Here is a 14,093-nt window from a genome sequence, read left to right as displayed (position 1 = left end):
GTGTGTGTGTGTGTGTGTGTGCGCACACACACGCGTGCGTGTGTGTGTGTGACTGTGAGTACATAAGAGTTACGCAAACAAGGAGCCTAACTCCTTTTATGTGCACACTTGGCCAATAAAGATGATTCTGATTCTGTAAAGGGAATCTGAGGTTATGCTTGATCAACACCCTGGGCTTATAGTATTTGAAAGGCATGTGGCAGATCCTCTTAATTTCCATTTGATTGTTTAATGAGTTGATAACAATACTGATGGATGTGACCATAAGCTTGAGTTGTGGTGCTGCTGTCTTTCAGTTCATTGCTATCAGACTAATATTAGTGCAGAATCTCACATTTGATTTATTGATTGATTGATTGAGTTCTTTATTGATAATGAATACACAGTATATACAACATACATATATACATACACAGGCCCACCATTATCAAAAGGATAAAAACGCAATAAAGCTGACAGCTTATTTCCATTGCGGTCCTCGTGATGACTGTTATAAAATGTGTACTGTTGTGTGTATGTCTGGATGTGTGTAAGTGTGTGATAGTGTGAGTGCCACAAGCACTTGTCAGAGTCTGAGGGTAATGCGTGGGTGTGCCTGCCACGCAGGGGGGAGAATGATATGGGAAAGTGGGGCACAGTGAATAACCAATAAAAATAAGCATAAAATAAGATAAAAGACAATTTGTGCTATTAATAAATAAACCCATCAAATCCTAATAAAAAACATACTTTAAAAAATAATCAAATAAAATAAATAAAATAAATAAAATACTATAAGATCTAATAACATATAGGGTCGAGTGAGACACCGGCTCAGTTACTGGCTGGCCGACAACAGGTCGCCCCCCACCTCAGTCACCTTGGCTACCATCAAATCCATCCTACATGAACCTGAACATGAACAAATTTACAACTATTTGTACATTGATATTCAGTTCAGTTAAACTCTCACTGAACCTGCTGTTCAAGCATCAGGCTGGAGGGCAACAGGATGGGATCAAAACTTTGACTGCCAGTGCCTTCTTGTCAAGAATACATCGGTTTATTTAATTTGTACAAGTGTCAAAGTCCTGTGGTTTCAGCCCCACTGGCATTATGTTTATTATTATGCATGTATGCTATCAGTAAACCTCAAAAAATGCAAAGAACGCATTTTATGATTCTGACCCGAGTATGGCTGCACAATTAATTGTGTACAGTTGCATACGCTTTGTTATTTTAGTTTCCAACATAGCATTTATTCAGCAACATGTAAACATCTAATTTAATATCATAGAACAGCTGCTGTACTATAAGCACCCTCACTGACTTTCCATTAAATTATTCTGCTAGTCCCAATTAGCACTGTGACCAATCACTGCCGCTAAGAGCCATCATGTGACTTCAGCATGCACACAGCCATAGCAGAAACAACACGCACAGCTGGCAGGAGAAACCAGCAGCTTAGCCAAATAACCAAAACTGATAAACTGATATTAGTCCAAACATTGGGTAAGAATGGATAAACCCCTTTGTTGATAGAGACAAATGCACAAACTATTTGGAAATATTTTGGTTACAAAAAAGTTTACGTCAAGCAGACTATCAAGTTTTCTAGGTGTTGTTGCACCTCAGTCAGGAATAACACTGCAGTGAGTGTTCCCAAACTCATTAAGATCAATGACTGCGGTCAATAACTGTGGTCACACTATTAGGCACCATTCATTAATCAAGAAGATAATTTTGGCCAGACAGATACAGCTCTAAGCAAGGCACACACACACACACACACACACACACACACACACACACACACACACACACACACACACACACACACACACACACACACACACACACACACACACACACACACACACACACACACAATACTGGTGCACACTTAAGTGCATCCATTGCACGGTCACATGCACATGCAAGATCACACTAACCTGCCTAGCTATCGCTGTAAAACCATTGGTCATTGGTGCTACACTACCTTTCAGTATGGGGAGTTCAACTTTGTATTTGCAGTGATACCTCACTCAGGCTGACTGTTCACCTCAGATGCCTCTGTTGTTAACCTGCATTCTTCACATACTGAGAAACTAAGGAAACCAGAGCAGAAGTCAACTTGTAAGCCTGACTTCCTTGTTTGAGGAATAGTGTTGCCAGATTTAGTTAGTATAAAGGCCCAGACATAAGGTCACACCAGGTCACCAGCCGTGTTGGGGATAACACGTATACAAAGTATTACTGTAATCATATGACATTTGTCTGTAACAGTGTTGGGCATTAAAGTAAGGTAACGAGTTACTGTAATTTTATTACTTTCCCAGTAACTAGTAATGTAAGGGATTACAATTCCCAAAACAGTTATTAGAGTTACTATAATCCAAGTAACTTAAAGTTACTGCATTACTTTATCAAGCGCTGGCACAGCGCTAAGACGAAGTGTGGAGATAGGTCTGGCTATGAAAGACTACTGCGTTGCCAGAACGCAATTAGTTTTTTGTCCTATAAAAAGTATGTAGTTTGGCTGATTGTTAACTCCTCCTGTAAGGTTAATTATTGTTCCAATAAGTGGATTCAGTTCTCTAAACAGTAAAGTAATAGTAAAGTAGCGAGTAACGTAACAAATTATTTTTGATACCAAGTAAGTAAAGTAATTTTAGTCATTTCTAATGGCGTAATAAGTAGTTAATTACATTTCCTGAGTAACTTGCCCAACACTGGTCTGTAATGCAGTAATGTAAGGCATTATGGTTCCTAAATTCAATAATCACATTACAGTTACTAATCAAACAATGATGTCATTACTTGTGTTACATTATTCCTCTCATGCAGACACAAAAATGGCAGAGCGGTCTGCAACTTTTTAGGGGAGTAGAGATATGCACATTACTTTGAATTTGTTGTGCGGAATCTATGGACAAGAATGTGACCAGGCCAGAAACAACTGTCCACTGCTGTGAGTGTGAACACAACATCAATTGTGATCTCTTCAAGCACCTGCAAAGGCAACATGCTAACACACATCTTAACGAAAGACCCCTGGAGCCAGAATGATGCCCAAGCTCAGTGTATGCCGGCTTGGTTGGGCGATGTAACACAAAAATAATATAACGAGTAATAGTGTAACAAATTACTTTCTACAGGGAGTAAATAAGTGAAGTAATGCATTACTTTTTTAAAGTAACGAATAATGTGTAATAAATTACTAACGAGTAATGTGTAATACATTACTTTTTTTTTGTAACAACCCCAACACTGGTCACCAGGTCATAAAAATGTGCTGTAGTGCACTAGGCTACTGAACTATGATTATTATCACAAGTGTTATCCTGGCAATGCCTACTGTATATTCATATCAGCAAACAATAAATCTATTGAGGACTTGAAATATTAAGTGCAATTCATTGCCCTGTGGGGTAGTTACACAGGGCAAAATACAATATAATGTACACCTCGACTCCTTAGCCTCAGCTGGATTGTTCACAGCTTGGTATCACGAAAAAAAAGGCCTGTAGGTGTCTGACTTATTTTTTTACAGGGCTGCTGTACAGGACACTCTGATGTGTGAGACAGTTAACAGAATGGCAATGACACGAGTCGAGCCAGGGAAGGTTCTTCTCTTAATCCATGTGACAGACAGACGATGCTTTGTATGGGCTTATAGTGCATTCGTACAGTTACCACCCATCTCAAGGAAGTAACAAAGTAGGGAGTCATACTCCAAAGTAAATGTTAAAACAATAATTTATTGGGCGCAGTGGGTAGAGCGTGTACCATAAATGCTTAGTCCTCCCTATGGCCGTCCCGGGTTCGAATCCATCTAACTTTCCTGTTAAACTGTCCTATCTAATAAAGGCAAAATGCAGAATAAATAAATACTTTATTGATTAAAACTAAGGTGAAAATAACTAGACAATACAAACTACATTAAACAGAAGAACAGAACAAAATGATGAGGGAGGAGAGACACACTGAATGATCTTAGGTTTTTTAAAGCGAAGGAGTAGGCTACACGGGCCTAGGTGCACCCAATCAGCCTTAACGATGACCCCACCCACCACGCTCCTGCAAGTCACAGAAACATGAGTGGGAGGGTCATCTCAAGATACAGATAATGACGTCTCTCTGCACACCCCTCTATTACGCAAGATACAGATAATGACGTCTCTCTACACACCCCTATTATGCAGCGACTGATCGTTTGCATTGCCATGTGATGCTTTAATGAGTTGATAACAGACTGATTGGTGTGACCTAGAATATTGGTATTTCAGTTTTATTGCTTTTTGACTGCTACAAGAACAGGCTGTCTGTCTGCAGGTCCTGAAAAAGTATTAAATTACATTATATTATCCACGCTCAAGGCCTCATAACAAAAGGTCTTCAATACAGTTCATGACAGTGAGGTATCAGCTCAGTCATACAGACCTATTCTGACATATTTTCATTGTCACATTTATTTAAATTGAAATTAAAATTGGACTTTTACTGTTATCCATATCAAATTCTAACTGGCATTAAAAACGGTATTAGAAATCCTAACTTGAAGAACCTGCAGAATGAATGGACTCCCAAACACAATGTCTGAAAATGCAAATGCCTGCACTAAAAAGTGTGAGAAAAACGTTTTTGCACAAAAAGGCTGCGTGGAGAAACGACTAGAAACTGGTCAAGTTTGACATTGAAGTAGCACATTGAAAAGTAAGGGATCAAGTCGGTGTGGTAGATGGGTACATTTAGCCTGTTAAAAGCATCCTGATAATGTCATCTCACAAACTCTTTCAATCTAGAATGTGAGGTAACGTTATCAGCATGGTTGCATATGGTTTCAATTCTAATACCAAGAAACGTTCTACTATGAGAGAAGTTTTAATTTATAGCGATAGGTTTTCTATTTTAACCATGACCAAAACCTAACCCAAACCTGGGACTTCAAATAATTAGGTATCAGATTTTTTTTTTAAATCTGGAAATGGAAACTGACAAACAAAAAACAAAAACTTGCATTCATGTACATAAACATGCACAATATTAATGGTTAACACTGGTTATTGGTGCAGCACGTGTTGCGAGGGGTGTAGCCTGCCAGCACTGAAATCATTGCCAAGATATTCAGATAATAGGTCTTTTTACCAAATGCTCGTTTTGTGTTTACAAGTGTGTCAACTCACTTAGAATTACACAGAGCACGTGGCGCCTGGTGGCTCAGTTGTCAGATGCACCATGTGACTGTGACATCTTGGGTTTGAATGTGGCCCAGGACCTTTGTCGTGGTTGTTTACCCCTGCCTCTCATTTTGCTCAATGTGCTGCTAGTTTCAGCAGCCAGAAACCTCTCAGTTGTGACCAGAGTGGCTGGTGGTCCACACTCCAGTCCATCTGGCTGTTCGCACCACGCCAAACAAAGTGAACAGAGGGTAAACACTCCAGTGTTGGCTTCGACGGCATCAAATGTGTTAGGCTTGACAGAAAGTGGGAACCAAACTAACTCTGTTACATTTACAAATCTCATGCAAAGATGATCAGAGCTCAGCTCACAAGAGAAAGGGAATAATGAGAACCAGGGAGTTATGCAAGTTGAACAGTGAGAGGGCTCAATGTGTGAGGTCAGCATGATCTCACTGGCAAAACACCTAAAAATATGCTTTTAACATGTTCTTTCATCTGTATCATATCAGTTATAATTGCTGTCTGTCTCTTAAGAACACTCTCAAAGTGAATTTTGCCATTTCTGCAAGCCAATAGCCCAGTCAGCTACTGTATGCTGGAAACCCTTTTGGAAACTTTGTAACAATCCTGAGCCATTTTGTTGAAAAATGTTAGCAGCTAACGTTTAGGGTGATGAGGGTAAGCAACATTTACAGCTACAAGCCTTCAACAATCACTGGATGTCTCCTTTGCTGTGAGCAATAACAAAGTAATTTCTCGGTTTGATTATTTCTTTCTAATCTAACTGGAATGTGGAATGGATAGATACTGTACAGTAGATGGATATTTTAATTTCATATTGAATGATTAAAGGATATTCATTTTGTCGTTTTTCCAGTCTAGTCTACAGCAATGTAACAGCCTCACAGTATATTGGCAACATGTAGCCAGTAGCCACTGGTAATACTAAATGATAATGAAGTTTGATTTTGGAAATACTGAGGTTTTTGGTGTTCGTGCTTGGGTTGTCATATTTGGTCTGGCAGAAAAGGGCTGTTCAGACAAGTAGACAAGCTATCTGACTCTATGATGTTGACTCAACTCAATTTACTAGATATCATTATATGTGCTGCCTTACACAATGAATTATTTTCATTGTATTTAATAGCCTGCTTCCTGTTCCATCTTTGCGTTCTGCATTGTAACACCAGAAACGTGTCTGGGGTTCAAGTTGAGGCAGGAAATGCGACACAAGTGGACTGGGCTGGAACGCACAGAAGCAGAGCAAATGTTCTTCTAAATATAACAACTGAAACTGAAGATAAAACTGGTCACACTTTACATGAACTCCTGAACAGCTGTTTTCATGGCACATTCATGAAGGCTGATTTGGGCCTTTACGTAGCTTTCATTAGGTGTTCAGATAATGTCCAGATTATATATTGATTGACACATTATTTCATTGCTGCAAAAATCAGGTAGTTCAATCATGCACAAATCAAAGCTGTCAAATGGGTTGAATCAGTAATCATGAATGTTGTTTAGGCATTATAAATGTTTTATAAACTTGAGTTCATGTTATGTAAGAGAGGAGTCAATTGATTATTTGATTGTTTTCTTAGGACCAGCCTACCTTTAATTGACTTGATGGTGTCACCATGGCTTGTTGATTGATTTGAAGTGATCTGGACCTGAAATCATTAACATACCACTCCCATTCATTTGCCTGCAATATAAATTAAAACGGCATTTCAAGCTACTGGAAACACAATGCAGTGTAGAAAAAGCTTGTATTACATAAGTGCATATCAGCATTGTCCACAGTACAAGTGTGTAGCCTAATAGCTTGATGAGCTTTATACTGCCGAGTCCACTGGGCACTCCTGGACCTCATAAATAGAGATAGTAGATAAGAACTAATAGACAGCTAATGGTGTAGAGGTGTAGCGTAGAGGTGTAGACTAAAGGATACGTGGCGTGTGTGGGAGGAGCAGACTCTTATGGTCTCAGGAAGTCAGAGGGCTGCAAGACCAGGCAAAGTCCCTCTCTTCAAGCTGATAGGCCAGCCAGCAGACAGCTATTGCTACAGAATTTCATCAAGCCACTGTCATTTTCTCAAAGCAAATGAATCTAGTAAATCCTCTGATCCATAGTGTATGCAAGCCCATCAGTATCAGGGCGGATTTCTGAGTAAATTTATTATTATTATTGTTATATATCAATAGTTCTAGATTACTTTGGCTTCAGGCAATACATATCAAGCTATTGCCTATCTATCTATCTATCTATCTATCTATCTATCTATCTATCTATCTATCTATCTATCTATCTATCTATATAAAAGGGTCAAGTGGGCAATCTCTGTTCTGTTTAAATTTTTAGCCCACTGATGATGTCATAGTGATGTCATAAGAGCAAAATCATCTTATGACATCACTGATGACGTCATAGTGATGTCATAAGAGTAGATTCAACTTATGACATCACTGATGATGGCATAGGCACTGATGATGTCATAGGCATTGTGACATTACTGTGATGTCATCAGTGAGTGATATCATCAGTGAGCTGCGGGCACACTCGAGGTGCAGGGCCAGCTCGGCGAGCGGCAGGGCGGGCGAGGCCACTCAGCAGGCGAGCCTAGGATTCACTAGTATAATAATGTACCTTCAAATGCTGAGATGATAGAACCCTAGTCTCGCTTGCAGAGGCTGGCAAGCGAGACTTATAGAACCCTAATAGAACCCTGACAATAAAAGTGATATGACACTTTTACAAATAATATTTTTTTATTTACAAACATCATACTCTTAAATACTGAATAACAAATATTCAAATGCTACATGAAACATCTCATCATGTAATCTGCAATAAACCCAATGCCTCACATATATATATAGTATATCATAAAAAATAATTATAAAAATAACAATTCTGAACATTCTGAACCAACCATATTTACGCCATAGCTCCTGCTTTACAGACAATCAGCTAGAACTGCAGAACAATACATTGAAAACATAAAACAACATCACAGGCACAGCTACTATAGGTTCTAGACTCAAACATATACAAAGTGTCTACTCAACACTTCTGGCGATATTCTCCAGCATGATGCTTTTACAGTGTTTACTACAGTGGATGCCATCCAGTAAAGGGGAATGAATCATCAATATGGAGTGGTGAACAATTACAAGCGTGTTATAAATAGGTTGTTGCATATTTGCATGTTGCATAGAGTATCTCTTGTAGATGCATACAGCAGTTAACATGGAATGATTATGTTAAAGTTGCGTTGCTTTGACAGTCTCTTTGGTCTCCCCAGCCTCCTCATCTTTAGACATTGCTGGGTTATCATACATTTCCAGACTCTTGCTGCTGTTCTTCCTGATCGTCTCATCCTCCGAGGACTTGTAGCACTTGCAGCACCTGCAGCACTTACGTTTGTGACAGCAACCCAAGCAACCCGTCACCAGGCTGTCCCAGGGTGCCATGGAGTGCAGCGGCCGGGGCAAAAAGTCCCAGTTGCGTAGGCCACTGGGCAGGTAGCGGGGCCAGCGAGACTGCATCACATTTACAACGATGATAAAGATTGCCAAAACAACGATTGGCACGCCGACGCCGACCAGGTACTGCCAGCCGGCCACTGACAGGCCAAATACGGTCAGAGGCATCACCAGGAAGCAAAGGAAGAGGTAGAGCGCAGCAAACCAACGGTATTTGGCCGTATGGTTCCCCAGGCCTCTGGCCAGCCTGATGGGTATGCGTGTGATGGGGATGGGATACCACAGCATGATCCCCATGATGTTGAAGAAGAAGTGACAAAGTGCGATCTAGAAGGAACACAAAGATTCAATCAAGGCTAGGAGAGGAAATACAGGCACACAACGTACAGGCACACAACGTACAGTCACCTTCTATTGTTTGTAACCGACCTGCAGTGAGTTGGCGAGTGTGTCACCAGGAGCAGCCATAGCAGCAAGGATGGCAGTGGTTGTCGTACCAATGTTTGACCCCAGTGTCAGAGGATAGGCTCTCTCAAGGCTGATGACACCAATACCTGATAAAAAGCAATTTGTGACAAGACATACGCTAAAAATGTCACCAGATATTGAATACAGTACATTGTATGGAGTTGTCTTTCAGCTCCAAATGTCAAAACGATGATACTGGGTGAACAGATTTTAATGATTAGGTAAAAACGGACAGAAAGCGACTTACCGACAAGGGGAGTTATAGCTGAGGTGAAAACAGAGCTGCTCTGTACAATGAAGGTCATTCCTGCTCCCACCAGAATAGCAATGTAGCCAGTGACCCAGGCGAAGGGGAACGGGAAATCTAGACAAGCGGAAAGACAGGAGGCGAGCAATAAACCTGATGAAGTGAACATATAGTATGATCTGATGCACTGCACACTATACACACACAGCAAACGAGGATCTCCGTTTAGTTCTTGTGCCTGAGTTTCTCCTTCACACAACAGGACGGAGGAACCTGCAGGTGAGCCAGAGGCCACAGAGAGGCTTCTTTACCTGTGTTGCTCATCAAGCACCACCACGGCAGGAGAGATGCTGACTATCAAACAGGAGGTTCTGTCGGAGAACGGAGAGAGAGGTTCTGGGTCACGTACCTGTGTTGAGCACCTTCTTGATGACCACAGCCACCTGTCCCTTCAGCATGGAGTTGAGCAACTTGACGATGAGGATGAGGCAGGAGCAGAGGACGAACAACGCCAGAGCGAGAAGAATGAGGCCCACCGCCAGGTCAGGCAAGTTAGCGTTGGCAAAGATATGCGCACCTGCAATGGACAGGCGAGCACATGTTTAGCACATGGCCTCTCTCTCTCTCTCTCTCCCTCCCTCCCTCTCTGGTTGCATTTTACGGCAGCTAAAGATATCGTCTTGTGGAATGTTTAGCATTAAAATGGCCTCTCTCTCTCTCTCTCTCTCCCTCTCTGGTTGCATTTTACGGCATCTAAAGATAGCCTCATGTGTGGATGAGTCACTTCATAAAATGGACTTAACAAACCTTCCCTGATAAATGAAGCTGATAAAACAATAAGAATGGTATTCTGTGGAAACTACTGTCTCCCCCGATAGCGGTCTCTTTAATTTGAGCATACAGCACTTAGCAGTCCCACGGCCGATGACCCAAAGCAGGGCGGTATATTGCACAAAGCCATGGATTGATCTGAGCAAACAGGAGAGAGATGGGCTCATTTTGTTTGGCTATTTTAGAAGCAAGCACCAAACTATTTGCTTTAATTGGCTGTCTAAGACCTGAGAGCAGTGGTCCATTTTATGCTCATGTGGGACTCAGGTACTTCGGCAAGACACCATGAATAGACCTATTGAGCAGGTAGGCAGTGCAATGGAGGACATTTGCTGAGTCAGTATAAGAACTCAATGGTAGTCATTGTCCCTATATCAGAAGGTCTGGATGAAGGAGGGTTGCTGTGGCAGAATGAGTCGCTCATATTTCACAGGGCTTTGGTAGATCAAGTAATCCAGAATGGCTTTGTAGCCGTTTTTTTGCGATCATGGCTATTCAGCGATGGAGGCATGCTTACATTTCTTGAGGTAAATGGTCTCAGACATATTCTTCTGGGTCCAGGTCAGGTTGCCCTCCACCCAACAGAGGCCTGTGCAGTTCTCCACGGTCACATTAAAATAAGTCTGGGAGAAAAGAATGCACACCAGAAGAGGCATTGAATGTAAAAGTATACGAGGCCAAGGAAAGCAAATGCACAATAGTTCAGAATTTAACAGAGCCACGGTAATCATACCACCGTTATAATCTCTAAATTATTACACACAACAGTCCACCTTCTATACTGTAAAATACACCTTGACAGAATCCCTGTGGCCGGGAATCGGGATACAACAGCGACAATCATTAACAGAAAAAAAAGCAGCTGTAAAAAGATAGCAAACTCGTACCACAGCTTTATCTTGTTTTTACTGTTTGAAAACTTGTAAATCAGAGCAGATGTGTTCAGTTCAATGTGTGGCAAACTACAATGAACTAATTATCATCTCTGCATTTGGTGAAGCTTGTTGATTCCTTACCACGTTGGTCTCAGTTTCACACCACTTTTTTATCAGACTCTTGTTCCTGGCTGACGCGTCACCGGTGGCAATGTCTCTGATAACAGACTGGTCCAGCTAAGGGAACACAAATGTGACAAAAAGAATATGTCAGTGAGGCATTTCTTCGAATCTAATGTATTTGTTGGTCTAAGTTCTTAGTCATACACAACTTTCATGCCTGTAGTTTTTTATCTGATCATTATAGTGTGTCAGTGCCTTGTTGTTGTTTTCTCTGATCTTTGCTCAACCCCCTCTGCCGATTCGAGCAACCACTTCTTTTCACCTGACAGCGAGGAGTGTCACCGGCAGGATGCAGCGCGTAGGAGGATCACGTTATTCCCCCCAGTTCCCCTCCCGCCGAACAGGTGCCCCAACTGAGCAGTGGAAGCATTAGTGCAGAGCAGACTCATACCCCACTGGTTTCTCACCCACAGACACGGCCAATTGTGTCTGTAGGAATGCCTGACCAAGCCGGAAGTACCGCTGAATTGAACCCGGCTCTCAGCTGTGTTAGGCGTGTGCGTTTACCTCTACTCTACACAGACTTCCCTCAGTGCCTTAGTTATGTTGTAATTCCATCTCTTTAGTGATGAGATTTTTCAGTCTCACTGATGCTACTGTACCTGGATGATGGAGTCGGTGAGCGGGTCTGTGATGACATTGAGCAGGTCGGGGGCATTGTCTCCACCTTGGATGTTGAAGGAGTCGATCATAAGCTTGGTGAGTTTGTACAGAACCCCTGTGGCGACCTCCAAGGGCAGAAGTACCAGCACAGACAGCCAGTTGAAGAAGTCATGGACCGTAGCACCAGCAAATGCCCTGGAAGGAAAAATATTGTTTTGAATATCAGTTTCAGCATTGTTTTCCATAATACTACTGTACCATTGTTTTTATTTTAGACATGTCAAAGGCAGGTTATCATTACACACTTTACACACTTACCTGCGGAACTCATTTCGGTCTCCCGCTTGCATCATGGCCACAATTGTATTGGTGACAGATGTTCCAATATTGGCACCCATAATAATCGGCACTGCAGACTGGACATCTAGCACTACAGAAATTAAATTACACGATATTAATATATAATAATAAAGTATGGCTCTGTGTGTGTGTGTGTGTGTGTGTGTGTGTGTGTGTGTGTGTGTGTGTGTGTGTGTGTGTGTGTGTGTGTGTGCCTGCCTGCGAGTGTGTGTACATTTGTGTGTGATTACACATACGTACATCCAGAGGACACCATGCTGACCACAATTGAAGAGGAGGTGCTGGAGCTCTGCACCAGCACGGTGACTAACACCCCGATCACTAGGCCAGCCACAGGGTTAGACAACACGGCATTGTCCTGGAAGATGTCACCAGCTGCCTTCCCTGTGCACACACAAACATCCTCAGGTCAAAAACATAGCCACTACTCCATACACACTCACACATTACTGTACATAGAATAGACAGGCCCACCAACGCTAACATTTTTGTGGCCTGATCAAACAAATTAACTAAATTTGCAGTGACAGCAATCCCTGTCACAATCTTTATCAAAACCCCAGTTATCTTCACTTGACTTTTATCCCATGCAATTATGCTGTGTTGACCACTAATAATCAAGATATTAAATGCCATCAAATAAACATTGTGTGAATTGAGAGAGGTTCAAGTTACCTCCGACTAGCTGGAAAGCAGAGCTGAGAACATCCAGAGAGCAGACGAACATGTAGAGGAATCCAAGCAGCATGACAAACTTCACTATAGCTGTCCCGATCCTCATTAGCTTTCCTTTGGTGTCCAGGTCTGTTAACAAAAAGTAAAATAATTGATTGAGCAGCAGGTTTTGCGAAGACGTCAGGGCATTCCCCATTACGCTAAAATCACTGTGCACTGAGAATGGCGAGATGCCTCACCTGACCACTTGAGCCCGGTGTCTTTCAACTCCGGGAGATCCCAGGGATCTGCAGCATCTGGATCTCCATCCACCAGGTCCACTGTGGAGTAAGCCGGCAGGATGGCCACATCTTTAGTCGGAGTGTTTTTATTGTCTATTGGAGAGAAGGGAGACATGTTAGAAGAGGTGGTATCAACACTGTTAGAGGATCTATAAACCATCCCAGAGAAAAGAACATACCAAGAGAGGGAGAATCGCTCCCCACTTCTGGCCTTGGAGCCATGGCTATCTGCTGAATCAGAAGTCAAGCATTCAAACAATTGAAAAAGAACAGAAAAAGCAGGGCCTGGCAGCGTTTAATTTGAAGTCTAATGATGGAGCAAAAGCTTGGGCTAAAGTAGATATTATGCTGCACCTGTGTAACTATAGACTACACCAGCACCCCCTCTCAAAATGCACAAAACGAGCTTATATTGTAACATTTTAATTTCCTGACATTATTTTGATATCAACCTGTGCTTGTCATCAAAATAGTATTTGTTACAATCTATAGACAAGATAAATAATAATAAATCATATCACTAAGACATTATTATAGCATTATATAGCACTTCATACATAAAATGCAGCTCAAAGTGCTTTACAATGAATAGAGAAAAAGACAAATTCAGGCAAAATAACCTTTCTATTATAGGTTGATCACTTTTTTTAGTATCATAATCTGAGATTTAATATCTCAAAGATTATGAGACTAAAATAAGACGTCCTGCCAATATAGAAACACAAAAGCCAGCAACAGGCAGCGAATTTCACTTTATCAACAGGATTTAGGGTCTCCAAGTGAATTAAAGCACTAATTAAAGTAGGCCTAATTGCGCATATAAATATCTTGCTTTCCCTATAGCTTTCTCCCTCTGATAAAGTAGGCAATTTCTTCCAAAGTGTAAAAAGGTAAGCTATAAGTCAGAAAGACAGCTCTTCAAG

At 41.5% G+C, this 14,093-nt stretch overlaps 1 protein-coding gene across 1 annotated transcript; it reads right to left on the bottom strand.

Moving 5' to 3' along the window:
• Nucleotides 1–8,425: 8,425 nt before the first annotated feature.
• Nucleotides 8,426–13,392, bottom strand: LOC310786089 (sodium-dependent phosphate transport protein 2B-like; the record flags this gene model as incomplete). Its single annotated transcript, XM_083647271.1, has 12 exons — nt 8,426–8,974; nt 9,077–9,201; nt 9,363–9,479; nt 9,772–9,939; nt 10,711–10,816; nt 11,210–11,305; nt 11,854–12,049; nt 12,173–12,284; nt 12,455–12,598; nt 12,890–13,018; nt 13,129–13,263; nt 13,350–13,392. The coding sequence occupies 12 exons, from the start codon at nt 13,390–13,392 to the stop codon at nt 8,426–8,428; spliced, it is 1,920 nt and encodes a 639-aa protein (XP_083503397.1).
• Between the last annotated feature and the right edge of the window lie 701 nt (nt 13,393–14,093).

Source organism: Poromitra crassiceps (genome assembly GCF_964638095.1).
Source record: "Poromitra crassiceps genome assembly, chromosome: 12".
NCBI lineage: Eukaryota > Metazoa > Chordata > Actinopteri > Beryciformes > Melamphaidae > Poromitra > Poromitra crassiceps.
Note: the sequence above shows the minus strand (reverse complement) of the source record. Positions and strands in the feature narration are given on the sequence as shown.